Source organism: Panthera onca, chromosome F1 (genome assembly GCF_046562875.1).
Source record: "Panthera onca isolate mPanOnc1 chromosome F1, mPanOnc1 haplotype 2, whole genome shotgun sequence".
Lineage (NCBI taxonomy): Eukaryota > Metazoa > Chordata > Mammalia > Carnivora > Felidae > Panthera > Panthera onca.
In genome coordinates, this window is record NC_138355.1 from 27,727,748 (window position 1) to 27,745,424 (window position 17,677).

Sequence of the window (17,677 nt, forward strand, 5' to 3'; positions counted from 1 at the left end):
GCTAACCTTCCCCCAACCCCTCCTTCTTTCCTTAGAAAACTGTTCATGTGTCATGTGTTCTCGGGAAGCTGTCCGTGACCTCTACAGTGTGGGTTATATGTGTCTCCTCTGTTCAAAATATCTGTGCCCACCTTGTCCATCTGGCCACTTTCAAGCCACACTGTAATACCGTTTATTTTTTTCTCCCGTTAGCTTGTCAGGGGCTTCAGGGCAGGAAGCACGTCCTGTTTCTGTATATAATACCATGTCTGGTACGTGAAAGGTGCTCAGAAAAGCTTGTTAAATGAACAAAGGAACTGGACTTCAATCAGTTTTGGTGTTTGACCTGTGTGTAGTCACTCTTACCTGAACGTGTAAGTCTTGGTGATCCCACATGGCAGTGTCTTGCCACGTGGCATCAAGGGAGCTGTGACCCGCAGACCAGCACCTTCCAGGATCACATCGTGAGCAGATGGGTGTCTGCCTCCCCTGTCCACACGGTAGTCAAAGGACAGGGTTTGCCCATAGCTCACCTGTTGATTCCCAAGAAATTTGGCTATGAAACAGAATTTGAAAAGATTGAGATCAGTGTGAAGCTGGAGAAGCAAACGAGCAAGCAAGTTTGGCATGAACGTTGGTGATTTCTGTGGGAGTCCTGTGTTGCCAGTGTATCGCCCTGCCCCAGACCACCCTTCCAGAAGAGCCAGCTCACGGACATGGCCATACTGCTATTGGTTACAAAGGAGGGTTCGTTACTAAAATGCTAAAAGGGCCTCCTTATAAGACCATTCCACTTATTAGATGATGTATAAAGATCCGAGGTATGTTGGCAATAGTACCCTCTGTTACATATGCTTCATAGTTCACAGACATCGTTACATTTGGTGTTAATTCTTGGAGGTGGTATTCCCATTTGACAGCTGAGAGTTGAAATTTAGAAACGTTAAGAGGACAACTTGCCTAGATACCGCATATTAACTGACGTGAGTTAACCTTTTTAATTTATAAAGGGTTAAAACTTTGAGCAATGCCTTATTTTCACTTTTCCACCTGCTTCTCAGTAGGTCCACAGATTTGACCACTATTTTGTCTTGGTGGGAAGCCTAGAAACTTCCCACTTGATTAAAGTAGGAACTGCAGCCAGACTCTGGCTGCCTGATACAGTCCTGTTCTTTTTTTTTTTTTTTTTTTTTAATCAAAACATATACATTTTTTCAGGAATAGAATTTAGTGATTCATCACTTATGTATAACAGCCAGTGTTCATCCCAACCAGTGTCCTCCTTAATTCCCCTCACCACTTTAGCCCTTCCCCCCCCCCCCCCCCCCCCAACCACCCAACATGCCACCAGCAATCCTGTTTTTCTGTATTTAGGAGTCCCTTATGGTTTGTCTCCCTCTGTTTTTATATTTTTACTTCCCTTCCCTTATGTTCACCTGTTCATCTTAAATTTCACATGAGTGAAATCATGTGACTACCCTTGACTTTTCTCTGACTTAGCATAATACATTCTAGTTCCATCCACGTTGTTGCAAATGGAAAGATTTCATTTTTTATCACTAATATTCCATTGAATATATATACCACATCTTCATGCATCGGTCCAATGGACATCTGGGCTCTTTCCATACCTTGGCTCTTATTGGTCGTGCTATTATTGGCTATGATTATAGTGCTGCTATAAACAGTGGGGTGCATGTGCCCCTTTGAAACATCACTTCTGTATCCTCTGGATGAATACCTAGTGCAATTGCCGGGTCATAGGGTAGTTCTATTTTTAACTTTTTGAGGAACCCTCATACTGTTTTCCAGAGTGGCTGTACCAGTTTGCATTCCCACACAGTCCTGTAATGTTGTGCCATGACTTTGTCAATAGGGCTGAAGCTCCAACTGTCATCTGGAGATAGTGTTCAAAACGGCAATGAGTGACCCGGTTTTCACATTCTCTACCTCCATTTTTCTATCATGACTTCGAGTCTTAAAAGTTGGATTCTAGGGGCGCCTGGGTGGCTTAGTCAGTTAAGCGTCTGACTTCGGCTCAGGTCATGATCTCGCGGTCTGTGAGTTCGAGCCCCGCATTGGGCTCTGTGCTGACCGCGCAGAGCCTTGAACCTGTTTCAGATTCTGAGTCTCCCTCTCTCTCTCTGACCCTCCCCCGTTCATGCTCGGTCTCTCTCAAAAATAAATAAACGTTAAAAAAAAAGTTGGATTCTATAAGAAAAATACCATACGTACCAGGAGCTACAAAGTAGACAGGGTCTGATCGTCGTGCAGAGCTAAACACATCTCGATGGCGTTGTGACCACTGCAGCTTTGCAGGAGCCCCATATCTTTGGACAGCCTTCCAGCCGTCAACATCTGAAACACAAAATCACTCTGCATTCAGACAAACCTCTTCATCTATTGAGTTGAACAAGACAAGACTTGATTGCCAAAAAGTCTTAGAAGTGAATAACTAGTGGGGTTTTCTTAATAGTTCCACACTTCCCTGTGCCCTTCTCTACTTGGGCTTCAACTTCACCTCCCACCCCGCAGCTGCTTTGACTTGAGTCTGATTCTTGTAATTCATACTTTTATTTACATAAGTTCTGGCCTTAGTTTCTCTTTGAACATATTAGACCCTCTTAACTAAGCTGAAATCCTATCCATCTCCTATGTTTTTATGGTGTTTTGTAGCTTGGTAACTAATTTCACATATACTGTGTGTAATGTATGTGAAAGCAGTGTTAGTGTTATTAGTATTAGTTATCCCATAACCCCCGCCGCTGCCCCCATCCAAATGAAAGACTCTTTTGTGGTTTTAAAATACATGGAGATGGGAAATGCCAGGGACATGAAAATTTGGTCTCTTTAGTTATTTTGTTTTTCATGTGCTAATATAAGGAAACTGTTCAGGTAGGACTTTTTCAAGTCATTAGGATCTGTCTTCTTGCCCTGACCAAATAATGTATGTTAAAATCTAGAAGAGAAATGCTAAAGATCAGTCAAGAGTCCCGTGCTGTGATGAGGAGGGAGGTTGTCTGTAAACACAAAGCCCTATACGATGTTAAAAACAGAATTCTAGAAACAGGACACTTTACCTTGATGGAAAGTAGAGATGATTTTATGGACACTGTAGTCTCCAGAGCTGTGGCAGTTGGCTGAATGCCCATAGCAAAAACACTGGGTGCAGCCCTCGGGGTTTCCCCCATCCAGGTGATAGTAACCTGGTCGACACCTGTAGCAGCATTTTAGAAATCGGGACAATGTTATGGGTTACTTCTTAGTTCATATAGAGAACATGACGACTGATCTTTTCTTTCTCTCCCACCTGGCCCTGTTAATTCCCAGAGCTAGGAAATCCTAAATTACACGTACCACCCTCACTCCCAAACCTGATGGACAATCACAGCCGCCCACTGAGACAGCATGAACATTCACTTTCCCTCTGGTAGAGCAGAATCACATTTGACTTGGTGGTCTGGGAACTTAGTGATTTTTCCATTCATGCTGAGGAATTGAGTGGAGGCCACATGAGCGGGACAAAAAGAGTCAGGGCAAGAGTATGTAGAGCTGGCCCTGTCTTAGAGAAAGTGTTTGATGGAGGCAAAAGAGTGGGAGGTTGGAGGCCAGGCAAGGAAAGGCAAACACCCGGGTCCCAGCACCCTCTCAGCTGTACTGACCTGCATGAAATACCAGGTGCTGCCCACCATCCCTGCCCCTTAACCTGGGCTCTGGCCCACAGGGGAAGGGGCAGGTTGAAGGTATGACAAAGAAGGATGGCTCTCCACAAAAGCAAGATGTGGGCTGGCATCCCACCTGCCAGTGGCTTCTCTGAGGACCACAGCTACCAGGCAAGTTGCAGATGTTGGGGTCACAGAGAAGGAAAAACTGGGGAGGACTTGTTTTTCCATTTGAGTTAATTACATCCTTCTACATGAAATAAGTTTCAACTATCATTTATTTAGCACTTATTTCCAATGTTCTTAGATGAAGACACCCAGGTCAGGGAGGTTAAGAAACTTGTTTGAGGTCCTACAGCTGGTAGGTGACTGAGGCAAGATTCAAACCAGGTACATCTGCCTCTAAGTCATGTGGTCTAATCCATGGGACTCTGTGTTGGGAGTCTGTTCGTTGTGCAAAATCACAGAAAAGCAGGTTGGCTGTGAACAGTAAATGCTTCAGAGAACAGCTGTAAGTAAGCTTTCTTTTTTTTCTCTAGAGAGCAAAGGCTTTAAAAAAAAATTATGGTTTCTGCGGAGGAAACCTGTAGGTTAAAAGGGATTGGAAGGAAGGAAGGGAGGGGCACAGAAAGTGAGGGGAAGGAACTGAGGGAAATCAGGCAAAACTAAACCATGTTTAGGGATGTACTTGGGTAATAACTTATGAAGAAAAGGAAGGAAGCAATTACACAAGTCGGAATAGTGGTCACTTCTAGAAAGAAGGGGAGGGTATCGTCAGTTGAAATGGCAAATTTTTAGTGAAGGTCTATTTCTTAGAATCAATTGGTGATGCTGACGACATTTATGGTATGTGCTTTTCTATTTCTGTCCTACACTTCGAACTTAAAAACCTTTCGACAAGTGACTCCTCTTTTCACGCTTTTCTATACCCCCACCTCAGCCCCAAGGAACTCCCTGAAAACACAAGTGGGAATGTATCTGGAATTTTCTCTGCCCAGGTATAAGTGATTGTCAGAATGGCAAAGAACTGCTTTCTTTAAGGAAATGAGAAGAAAGCCTTTACAGCCTTTACCTCTTGGGCCAGCCTCACAGCACTCAGCTCACAACAATCTTAGAGAAGAGTTTTAGAAGTCTGGGCAGTCTGTCCTTAAGGAATATCTTGCAAGCAGCGACTGAGGGTGGATCGCTGTTTACTGTGCCACCTGCCCCAACATGGCTTGGGGCCCAACGGGCTCGTACGTCTCCCGGCTCATGTGTGTGCATGTAACCACTGTTCCGCCCCTGGGCGGCTCCTTTTCTGCACACGATGGTTCTATATGGCCATACACGGAGATATTTCCTCTTACAAGCATTTTCCCAATGTGCTTGATTAGGCCAGGTCTTTTCTGGGGCCCAGCTGAGTCATGTGACCTCACTGCATACCACCTTATATGGGAGCACCTAGGATTCAGAGTCAGCTGGCAAGGGGACTCACTGGGGCCCTGTGCCTCTGCGGCCCTTGTAAACAGACAGAAGGGGCCCACGGCAAGAGCATAGAGTCCAGTGAGACTCGGGGGCTCCGTGGTATTTTTTTTAAAAGGCAAGTTTTTGAGGACAGAGGGCAGGACCGAGGTCCTCAGCATTTAAGTGTCCCTTTTCCACAACCACACTCGGAGGATAAAGCCTCATGCTAGTTGCCGGGGGACTCTCCCTCCCTGCTGTGTCTGAAGGGCCACGGCTACACACACCTATCACAGCGCTCTCCGGTGACAGCTGGCTTGCAGACGCAGTGGCCTTCGTCACAGGGCCCCGAGATGCCAGCTGGCTCGCAGTCACACTTGGAATCTCTGGGAAAGAAGAAAAAGAAAACGAGGGGTGTTTTTCCAAGGGCTTCTCAACCACACACCTAAAGATCAGGGGCTCACAAGCAAATGTCAGCAACTTAAGTTTTTCATCTTCCCTGATGCCTCCCTCAGCCATCCTTATCGGTGCTAATCTCTCGCAGACCCCGTAAGGGCTCATTTGTCTGTGTTCCTGCTCCTCTGAAGGCGACAGCCAGTCCGTGAGCTGTCTGCTACCCAGCCCTAAGGAGAGAAGGGGATTGTGCCAGAATGTGAACCAAATTCATCACTAAACTGGGTAGTTTGGCTTGGTTTGGTTGACTGTTTGGTTCAGTCGCTTTCTCGTCCTTTGCTTCTCTATTGCTTGATTCAGTGATGACTGCTTTCATCAGGACTGCTCCCATCTACTTGGTATTGTATTTAATAGCTCTTTCTCTTGCTAATACTCCTATCAAGACACAATTCTCATTCCGTGCAATTTAAGATGTACAACTGAAGGGGCACCTGGGCAGCTCAGTCGGTTGAGCATCTAACTTTGGCTCAGATCATGATCTCACAGCTAGTGGGTTCGAGCCCCACTCCGGGCTCTGTGCTAACAGCTCGGAGCCTGCTTTTAGATTCTGTGTCTGTCTGTCTCTCTCTCTCTCTCTCTCTCTCTCTCTGCCCCTTCCTTGCTTGTGTGCTCTCTCAAAAATAAACATTAAAAAAAATTTTAATGTACAATTCGATGGCTTTTAGTAGGTTCTCAGAATTATACAACCATCTCCATTTTAGAACATTCCCATCACTCCAAAAAAAAAAAAAACAAAACCAAAAAAAACAGAAAAACCTGTGCCCTTAGCAATCACCCTCCACTTCCTCCCCCCCCCCCAGCCCAGGCAACCACAAATCCACCTGCTGTCTCTATAGATCTGCCTAAACATTATCTGTAAATGGAATCCACAATCTTTGGCCTTTTTGCATTTGGCTTCTTTCCCTTAGTATGTTCTCAAGGTTCATCCAGGTATCAATTTTTTTATGGCTGAATACAGTTCGTCATATGGATAGACTACATTTTGTTTATCCATTCAACAGCTGATGGACATTTGGGTTTAGCTATCATGAATAATGCTACAAATGTTTGTGTACAAGTTTCTATGCAGAGATGGATGTTTTCATATTTCTTGTGTATTTCTAGGAGTGGAATTGCCGAGTTTGGTGGTGGGTTTTTTTTTCCTTTTTTGCAAGACATTCTCAATGGAGTCAATGTTTCCATTTAATTTTGATGCAATCTGTCTCGTGCAGACCAGTGCTTTGGCTAGTAACTAGTGTCACTCAGATGGGCACATGGTCACATGTGCCTATATTGTGGGTCTAAAGCCAAATATGCTGTCTTTTCCCTACTGTTCTGTTCCTCTTCTGACTTCCCTTTGATCCCATCCAAATCCTACCCAAGCCTGGATTGGACTCCCCTCACCCCCTCACATTTCTCGTCCAATCAGATTCCAGGTCCTGTCAGGCTCCCTGAAGACCCCTTTCCCGGTCTGGATCTTTCACTTGCAAGGGTCCCCTCCTGTCCTTAGCCCCACCACATGACTAACTGGACCCTCTGACAAACATTATACAACATCTAGTGGTTGCTAAGCACCAGAGACACTAAGAAATGGGGTCCTGGTCTCTAGGAGTCTCAAGGCAGGGCAGAGCTTGAACAACGATGGCAGTGGAGCATAAGGCCAGCTGGAGCCAAGCAGGAACACAGCCTGTGTGCCTTCCCCCACTCTGGGCACTGGGAACGCAATAGTGAACAAGACAAAGCCGACATGGAGCTTCCAGTCTAGTGGGAGAGACAGACAAATATGTAAAGAAAATGAGGGATGTGAAGTAACAACGATCAGAACACAGAAGGTGGAAAGGCCTCTGTGGGGAGTGGATGAGGTGAGGATAGAGCCCGTGAAACTCCCTGTGGCCCTGTAGGAAGCGGGAGTGCTCTAGGCAGGTCCAAGATCACTTGGCTTGGCTCCTCTGAAGAAGGGAAGGCAGGCTGGTGGGGCTGGAGTGCAGGGGGCCAGGGGTGAGAAAGCCAGGGAGAGCTCACTGCTGAGGGCACAGAGGACAGAGGATGTTGTAGGGCCCTGCTGGGCCTGCATAAGAAGTTTGTCTCATTCGGAGTGGGAAAGGGAGCTACTGGAGGGTTGCAAGCAAAATGATATGATCGACTTCATATTTTATAAAGCATTTCCAAAGGGATGACACTGGACTGAGGGAAGGGTCTCTGAAGACCATGTAAAAGGGGCAGGGGAGGCCGGAAGAGAACAGTCTGTGCAGAGGCCCAACGGGTGAGAGAACTTGGGACAGTGGTCACCAGGCCGGTGCAAGCATGGCTGGAGGGCGTTCTCCCACGGGCAAGGTGCTGGAAAAGGGGGCAAACGGGAAACGATCCTCTGTGGGCACCCCCTAGCTAATGGCTTCCCTGCCAAGCTCCCCTTCCCCTAGTGTCTGTCTGCTGGCTCTGCAGCTCTGTGGACTGCTTAGGTGACTGATAATGTGTGCTCCCTCCTCTTCCAGAAAAGCCTCTGAAGAGGGACGGAGGACGCTTCAAACTATAGGAATAAAATAGTGCAGAAAAATTTCTCTAGCCCAGTTCATGTTGGGTTGAAATGGGTCCCAGGTAAGAATCTGAAGGACTCTTTACCTCCATCCTGGTTCATCTAAACTGCGGGCAATCCTCAGGGTGGAGAACATGGGTTCCAGAGCCAAAACTCTGGGCCTAAATATTAGTCCACCCTCCCCAGTAATATTGGGCAAACTTAACCTCCTGGGGGGCAAATTTCTGTCTTTAACATGAGCTAATCCCAGCCTCCATGGGTTATTGTGAGGATCACATGCCATAACCCACATGAAGTCCTCAAGCAGCGTTTGGCACACAGTTAGTACTCAGTAAAGTGGCCACTGATGTCACGGTCATTGTCATCACTCATGGCAGAAGCTGCAGTGGTGGGTGCAGGTGCTTACAGTGGCCTCTGGTCCTGGGTGCACCCAGCATCGGTGAGTGTGTGGAAGCCTGGCAGACACCGGTCACACCTGTCTCCTGTCACACCTGGTTTACAGCTGCACCGTCCAGAGTTGTCACATCGAGCGCTGAGAGCACCTGTAACCCGACGGGGTCGGGGGGGAAAGGGAAGAAGAAAAGGAAATACTTAATCTATTTGGCGTTAGGAAACAACTGTGGCCCCGTGGGAGCACAAGGAATACCAAGGAATATCCACCACCTGCTGCCGCTAATAATTCCACGTTGTCTGAGTACATGTCCACCCACCAGGGCAAGGTTTCACGGCCAAGGATGGCTTCTTCAGGCAAAGAAGCAGAAATTATTCTTGAAGGCAGGCATTTTTACTTAGTATCTGTTCTGATTTGAACATTAGTGTGTAGGCCACTGCCTTATAAGTTGAATCCTGGAGATCTCAAGAAGAGGGAAAATTTGAGCACATCAGCCTCCTCAAAGAGAGTCGGTAGGAGAAAGTGAGCAAGTCTTCCCTTATTCCTGGCAGGCAAAAGCTGTATCTTAAGTGTCCATGCTTGAACAGTGTGATTCTTGGGTGTGAAAAGGCTTCTTAATCTAAAATCTGTACCTACCCAGAGCGGAAGACATTCTCGTCCTTGGTGCTATCTCTCCTTCCCTGTGCATCGTACCCGCTTAGTACATACGGCATTTGTCCTGTGATCAGTTTTGTACAGACGTGCTCGTACTGGTCAGCGGGCCCTCTCAGACTGAGAGTTGCTGAGAGACCGGTGCTGAGGGCAGCAACTGTGCCACTACGGAAGCCGGACTCCTCTCCATTCTCACTGCCTTCCCTTCCCCCGCCACAGTTCAAGCCTCTGTCTTTTCTCCCAGGACCCGGCCTCCCACTCTCTCTTCCCGGCCTCCCACTCTCTCTTCCCGGCCTCCCACTCTCTCTTCCCGGCCTCCCACTCTCTCTTCCCGGCCTCCCACTCTCTCTTCCCGGCCTCCCACTCTCTCTTCCCGGCCTCCCACTCTCTCTTCCCGGCCTCCCACTCTCTCTTCCCGGCCTCCCACTCTCTCTTCCCGGCCTCCCACTCTCTCTTCCCGGCCTCCCACTCTCTCTTCCCGGCCTCCCACTCTCTCTTCCCGGCCTCCCACTCTCTCTTCCCGGCCTCCCACTCTCTCTTCCCGGCCTCCATCCTTGTCTCCTTTCTCTCCTCTCATCCTCCTTTAAAAATGGAATTCATCTTGGGGTGCCTGGGTGGCTCAGTCAGTTAAGCATCCAACTTCGGCTCAGGTCACGGTCTCACAGTTCCATGGGCTTGAGCCTTGCGTCAAGCTCTGTGCTGACAGCTCGGAGCCTGGAGCCTGCTTCGGATTCTGTCTCTCCCTCTGTCTCTGCACACCCCCTCCTCCCCTGCTCATGCTCTCTCAAAAATAAAACATTAAAAAAATGGAATTTATTTTTAAATGGGTGGTTCAGTTGGTTAAGTGTCCAACTCTTGATTTTTGGCTCAGATCATGATCTCACAGTTCATGGGTTTGAGCCCCATGTCAGGCTCTGAGCTGACTGCACACAGCCTGCTTGGGATTCTCTCATCCCCCTCATCCCCTGCCCCTCCCTTCCACTTGCGTGTTCTCCCTCTCTCAAAAGAAACATTAAACATTTAAAAATGGAATTCCGATCACAATACTCATCTGTTTAGTCCTCTGGTGGCTCCCCACTGTAAGCAGCATAAAATGCAAACTATATCATGGCCCACAAGAGTCAACCTCTCCTTCCTTCCCTCCGCTCCCGGCCCCCCAGCCTTGCTGGTAGAACGTGCCAGACTGCTTCTCTCCTTAGGCACCTGCACTTGCTGCTCCCCTGGCCTGGAACCCTCCTTCCCCAGAGCGTCCCCTGATTGGCCCATCCTCGGCTCTCTGGTTCTGAGTTACTACTACTTCTCTAGTGAAATCTTGGATCCCCAAATCTAAAATCTCCATCCCACCACTACCATAGTCCTTCCTCAGGATTCCCTCAGTCTGTGCTCCCTGCTGTCCCCAGTGCCCAGGACAGAGCCTGATGTAGAGGAGATGCCCAGAAATCTGTCGGATGAAACCATGTATGCCATGAAAGAGGTCGGGGCTGTTGGGAGAGGGTCAAGGGTAGCAAAAGCTGAGCAGGAAGGTGGTGAGAAGTGTACCTCCCCTACTTGACGATTTCCCTGTGCTGGCAGAATGATCAAATAATCCATCTGTCTCAACGAACCGTGGTAGCCGGTACCAAGCCGACAGGACACTAACCAGTTGCTCCTTTCTTTCTAATCGGTTATTTGAATTTTTAATTCACTGGTAGATACAATTCAAATCGATAAAGGTATTGGCTCTGCACCTACATAAAAGCTTTTATGCCACCTGTGGAACATGAACAACATCAGTCACACTCAGAGCTGGTGGGAGACCCCATGTCAACTCTGTAAAGCTTGAAGGGGCTCTTCTACTCTACAAGCTGTCAGCCAACACAGCTAAGAAGGAAAGCTGCTTTTTGAATTATGCTCTGATAAGTAACATTCAACAGGAGACATCCCTCTTTATTCAAAAAAACTTTTAACATTTATTTTTGAGAGACAGAATGCGAGCAGGGGAGGGGCGGAGAGACAGAATCCAAAGCAGGCTCCAAACTGTCAGGACAGAGCCTGACGCAGGGCTCAAACCCACAAATGGTGAGATCATGACCTGAGCCGAAGTCCTGAGCCACTCAGGAGCCCCAAGACCTCTCTCTTTAGTACAATTAGTTTTCTTTGTTTAACACAAATGGGTGTTGATGGGTTCAGAAACACATCTTTTTTTCTCCGTTCCAACTTATGGAAATCACGCTTTTGACTTAAGACCATTCTCCCTGCAGGGGTGCCTGGGTGGCTCCATCGGTTGGGCGTCCACTTCGGCTCAGGTCATGATCTTGCAGTTTGTGGATTTGAGCCCCATGTTGGGCTCTGTGCTGACAGCTCATAGCCTGGAGCCTGCTTCAGATTCTGTGTCTGTCTCTCTCTGCCCTCCCCCACTTGTGCTCTGTCTTTGTCTCTCAAAAATAAATGGGAAAAAATTTTTTTAAATTCTCCCTGCAGTAATTTTTCAGAAATGAGTTATTCTTAGAAGATGGAAAAGACTGTGCTTTGGACTCTGGCCTACATAGACCAAAATGGTTATTCTACAAAACACCGTTCTGAGGGAAATTAACGCTCTCCTGAAAATAGGCATTCTGTGTTCAAAAGAGTTCGGGAAATGGTACACTCTAGGCCTTTCAGAGACTTATAACTTCATTCAGTAGGCATGACGCTTGTTTAACTCTTAAGGCCAGTGTTTCCAACCATTATTTGACATTCTTACAGGCCACGTCTATTATCTTGAACACTGTGCTCTACAGGACATTATCTAGAGAATTCTGCTCTAGAAACTGGGGGTCAAAGTGCCCAGACTTTGAAATCCAACAACTCTCCCTTCAAAACCAGCTCTGCCACTTAGCTCTGTGTCCTTGGGTAAACTGCTTACTCATCGCTTATTTTAAGTGAGGGTAACAGCCTATGCCTCATGGAGCTGTTGCAAGACTTTGAACTAAAATATATAAAGGCCTAATTTAGCGTCTCGCACGTAATGGGCACTGGAAGAATGTAGTTTACGCTGCTATCTCAAGGCCTCCTGCAAACCTTGACACAGACATGTGCACTGGTCCTTACTGTGAAAGTGACTACTTTATTTCACATTCTAAAACTGCCGAAATAATAGCACTGGGTTTTCAAAGTATCTCATTAAAATAAAAACCCTTGTCCCAATTCCTACATTGCAAGTTGCTTTTAGGGATTGTGAATAACTGGGTTGAAAGAACAAAATAGCTTCCTGTTCTGTGTCCCAATAAGCTCTTTTAGGGCTTATATAGTTTCTGTGCATCTGAGGGTTCAAGCAGTTATTCTAAAATGATTACTATTTAAAAAATAGCAAATTAAGGGGCACCTGGGTGGCTCAGTCAGTTGAGCGTCCGACTTCAGCTCAGGTCATGATCTCACGGTTCATGGGTTTGAGCCCTGCATCAGGCTCTGTGCTGACAGTTTCGAGCCTGGAGCCTGCTTTGGATTCTGTGTGTCTGTCTGTCTGTCTGTCTCTCTCTCTGCCTGCCCCTCCCCTGCTTGTGCTCTGTTTGTCTCAAAAATGTTAAATTTTTTTGATAAATAGTAAACAAGAGGGTATGTCCGTTTGAGAACGCTTTACACACACGCGCGCGCGCACACACACATTTGTATTTTAAAGTAACAAGAATTTAAGAATTATAAGTTATTATTGGAGACCTGTTTTGGGACACCTGGGTGGCTCAGTTAAGCATCTGACTTTGGCTTAGGTCATGATCTCATGGTTCATGAGTTCAAGTCCCACTTCGGATTCTGTGTCTGCCTCTGCCTGTGTGTGTGTGTGTGTCTCTCTCTCTCTCTCTCTCTCTCTCTCAAAAATAAAACATTAAGAAAAATTAAGGCATGTTTTCAATAATAACCAAAATGTTGTATTATTAGTAATCCATTGTCAGGATCATAAATATGTAAATAATAAGAGAACAAGTCCAATATCCTTGATGTCCATACAGGTCTCAAGAATTTAGGTGTCATGGAAAGAAAAAACCACATGTATGTACAGTGAATTTCAAAATATTTGCAAAAGGTTTTCAGGGCTTTTACACATGTGGTTATAAGAGTTGAGAACTCAGCCCTGTTGCTGAACCCACAAAGTCATCACCTAAAAATAAGCCTGGCTGCTATATTTATGAGAAACTGATGTGACATCCAAAATCTGTGACCACTTTGGGGATTACTGATGCTGTTGGCTTCATTCGCCATACATGGAATGATTGCATTTTTTGGGAAGGTGTGTTCTTCATTTTGAGATTGAATATTTGATAAATTCCCTTGTAGGTGATGCATATCTTCTGGCTGATTGGGAGACTGAGAAATCCCATAGGGAATTAAATTTGTGCCACTGGGCTAGGAATCTGGGCAGCCACGGTGTCGTGGGAGACGGCACAGGGTGGGAACTGTCTCTGTCACTAACATGCCACTCAGGCTCGCAGGTCACCTTCTTCGTGTCCGTAACGGTGGGTGGAGCGTGCTAACACCTGCAGGTTGTCCAGTTATGAACACTGAAGAAGATACAGCCTATAAAAATATTCTGGAAAAATATAAAGCACTACCCAGATCTTAGGAAATAAGATCCATGAAGCTTTTCCTGGACATCTAATTGTCTGATGTTGGGGATAAAAGAACAGCATTCTGATGCTTTATTCGTTCATATGGAAGGAATAAGATAATAGTTCTCCATCAGAACTCTGGATTATAACTTTAACTTTTGCAATTGCTTGTTAGAGGACTGGAGGCCATCAGCTCCTCTAGGCCTCCCTTTCCCCACTCTTTAAAAGACATTTGAAAAATTCACTGCCAATTTCAGGATATTAATAAGAAAATAAAATGCTAATAGTTTCAGGCCAAACATATGGCCTTGACAGCATTCCTTCTAAAGTAGAATGTAACTTAAAAAAGCCGGTGTCCCAGGAAACTGCCACACTGATCTCTGTCCTAATTAAAAAAAAAAAAAAAAAAACACAAAAAACAAAAAACTACATCAACTACAATTTACTGAGTTGTCTACCACGTGCTTAACACAATTCTCACACAATCCTGTGGTGGGAAAAGCATGATGTCCCCCTTCTACAGATGGGGACACAGGGGCAGCAAGTGGTGAAGGGACATGCCCGGAATGACACAGCAGAAGTGGAAGTACCAAGATTTGAACCCAGGCTGTCTGGCTCCAAAACCCACCACTAGTCTTTACATTACCATCTTTGATATCCGTGCACCTGGGGCTGGCCACCTAGCTACACAACCTTCAAGTTTCTTCACCCCCCTCTCTAAGCCCCTGCCACCTCATCTGTAAAATGGACATAATAATAGCACCCTCTTCATATGGTTATTTGTGAAGATTAAATTAATTGCTGGATGAAAGCATCTAGCAAAGTGCCTGGCACAGGGTAATGCAGGTTAGCGATCATATAAGCTGTAAATCATTGTTGGGCTCCTCCTCTGTCTACCAGGATGTTCACACTGAGCCTGGGATGTATACTCCCCAAAGGCAAAGAAAAAGCCAGGCTCATGGATGCTGGGCAAGCAATGGACTCGAGTGAAAGAGAGATGGTGCGGCAAATCCTTCATTACCACCTCTCAGCCACGTGGCAGCCTCCTTGTCTACGGACTAATAACCTTGTCTTCAGGCCAGGCTCTCCAGCTAAGTTAATTAAGTTTCTAGTTACATTCTCGCTGATCGTCTTGCTGGGATGACACAACTCCAGTGACTCACAATGAAGCTGCATATCCTAAAGGGATCGGGGCTTTTCAGAAGGGTTGGATGCCCACTAACATGGAATAACTTTTAATTTTTCTTTATGAAGTTCTTTAATTCACAAGAATTGCTAAATCCAAAAGATTCTGGATGCTGACCCTATGCCACAAAGCTGAGCAAATTGGGCTCAAACACACCGTAACCGCAAGTTTGGTGAACTGGGAAGTGTTTGCTGGAATTTGGGTCTGCGTCAGCCTGGGGTCATCCCCAGTGTTCTGTAATGCTCTCCAACACACTCTACCGGCATCTCCTGGCTAGACCAAAACCTGCCCATTTTTACGTTCATTAAGCTGTTACTCTTAACTGGTTTCAGAGAGCTACACTGAGTCATTGCCACACACCGTCTATACCCATTAAGTGCACTAACACTTATCCTATTATGCTGTTAAACACTTTCTAACAAAGAAGAGAAACAGATATCTTTTTTGGCAATAATAGACAAGGTATTCTAAAAAACCTCAACTTCTTTAACAGAACTACTGGTCTCTCCCTCTCTATATGTGCTAACTTGTCTTTACTGTCCATGACGAATATAGCACAACACGTACATCTGTGTAGGCAAGAACTACACACAGCTGTGTGAATACAGCACTGGGCGACATGTTTTAAAAAACAAAGGATTCCTGCTATGAACCAGCCATCTTGTAGATATTTCCTATTTATTGATTCTATTTTCTTTTGTGAACAAACCCATCAAAGACTCTAATCTGCCTTTTTTTTTTTTTTTTTTTTTTTTTTTTTTTTTTTTTTTGAGAGAGTGAATGAGTGAGTGAAAGAGTAGGGGAGGGGCAGAGAGGGAGACTCTTAAGCAGGCTCCATGCTCAGCGGGATCTCACAATCCTGAGGTCCTGACCCTGAGATCCTGACTTGAGCAGAAATCGAGAGGAGGATGCTTAACCAACTGAGCCACCCAGGCGCCCCTCTAATCTGCCTATTAATCAGGGTGTCTCTTGGACTAATACAACTCTATATTGCTAGCACCTACCATAGCACCAGAAACAGATTTTCCTATCGCTTTATTTTTCGAGAGGTTGGTCAAAGGCATTGCTATGGATGCACTGGAAGCCTACAAAGCTTCCTTTGTCCCTGGGCCAAACTGTCATCTGCCAGGGAAAGTAATCATGGGCCTCTTGCTACTAGAATTCAAGCCAACTGTGTCCTAAAGACTCCAGCTGATTCCTACAACCCAGACTTAAGACAGAAAAATGTGTTGCCTTTCAGATAGAAATGCTAAGACCCTACACTACCAGTGCCTAGTAGATTCCCAATTGTTCTAGATGTTGAGCATCACTCTCTTGCCCTCCTGGCTTCTCTCTTCCTTCCCCCTCTCTATTTGCCTTTCCCCCAACTACCTTTTTTTTTTTTTTTTTTTTTTTTTAGCATAGTCAACACACAAGGTTACATTAGTTTCAGGTGTACAACACTGTGATTCAACATCTCTGTAGGTCATGCTGTGTTCCCCACAAGTGTAGCTACCACCTGTCACCATAGGACACTATCACAATATCACTGACTGTCTTCCCTCTCCCCTGCACCTATTTTGCCCATCCCCCCCACCTCCCCTCCCTTCTGGCAACCATTGGTTGGTTCTCTGTATACGTCTGATTCTGCCCCCCCCTTTTTTTTTAATTTAACGTCTACACCCAACATGGGGCTCAAACTCGCCACCCCAAGATCAAAAGTCGCCCACTCTTCTGACTGAGCCAGCCAGGCTCCCCTGATTCTGCTTTTTTGTTTACTCGTTTGTGGGTTTTCTTTAATTCCGCTTAGGAGTGGAATCATATGGTGTTTGTCTTTCTCAGTCTGACTCCTCTCATTCAGCATACTACCCTCCAGGTCTGTTCTTGCTGTCGCACATTACCTCTGGGGTTACAGTTGCAGGGTAAGCAGCGATCCCTCTCTCTCTGTCGGTAGAACCCCTCCTTGCACCTCTCGCAGTGAACGCCGTCGGTGTTGTCAATGCAGTTGAGGCAGCGGAACCCGCTGCCTGTCTGTCTGTGAAGCTCCTGATCAAAGACGCATTGGCTGGACTTCCCACTGCAATCACAGACTAGGGATGGGGGTGGGGAAAAAGACCTCGCTAGTAAAAAGCTCAGAGACAATGTTATTAATGTAAATTAGGTGCAGGGTACTAAATATTCATACCAGCTACTTGGAGTAAGGTAAGGATGACATGGGCTGAAGGAAGGTTGGGAGAGTCTCTGCCCCACCCAAAGGGAGCAGCAGCATGCTGGGGCAGGGGGGTTGCTGTCAGGGAGAACGTGAGCTCAGGGTTGCCCGACTGTCCCATTCCTCAAGAGACACCAAAAATCTTATGTATTTTTTTTAATGTTTATTTTTGAGAGAGACCCAGAGCGTGAGCAGGGGAGGGGCAGAGAGGGAGGGAGAAGCAGAATCTGAAGCAGGCTCCGAGCTGTCAGTGCAGAGCCCAATGTGAGGCTTGAACCCTTGAACCGTGAGATCATGACCCGAGCTGAAGTTGAACACTTAACTGAGTCACCCAGGCACCCTTCATTATGTATTTTTATGTAAAAATTCCTGGCTTAAATTTGCAAAGAATTCATTTTTACAGCCCTGTGCAACCCCATAGAACAAGTCTACCGGCTAGAGAAAACCTGAGGACTGCCAGCGGGTGCGCTCTGGCGCAGCTGTCCAACAGCTGACGGCGTCCTCTGTTCAAGATACACAATATCTGTCCCTCCTGTGATGGTCAAGGCTGAGGAGCTAATGTGACTGTCTGGACAGGAATCTCCCTCTGCCCTTCACTGTGCCTTGAGTGTCCCTCCCAAAGCCAGGTGTCAATGGGGAACCAGAGTCCCATG

At 46.3% G+C, this 17,677-nt stretch overlaps 1 protein-coding gene across 2 annotated transcripts in view; it reads right to left on the reverse strand.

Moving 5' to 3' along the window:
• LAMC2 (laminin subunit gamma 2) overlaps positions 1 to 17,677 on the reverse strand; it is a 58,428-nt gene that overhangs the window by 20,875 nt on the left and 19,876 nt on the right. For both annotated transcript variants that reach the window (XM_060643750.3, XM_060643749.3), the window contains exons 3-8: positions 16,717 to 16,905; positions 8,453 to 8,588; positions 5,369 to 5,467; positions 3,060 to 3,196; positions 2,215 to 2,337; positions 346 to 535 (exon numbers count right to left, since the gene is read on the reverse strand). In XM_060643750.3, the coding sequence (XP_060499733.3) occupies positions 346 to 535; positions 2,215 to 2,337; positions 3,060 to 3,196; positions 5,369 to 5,467; positions 8,453 to 8,588; positions 16,717 to 16,905 (874 nt within the window). The remainder of the gene's footprint in view (positions 1 to 345; positions 536 to 2,214; positions 2,338 to 3,059; positions 3,197 to 5,368; positions 5,468 to 8,452; positions 8,589 to 16,716; positions 16,906 to 17,677) is intronic.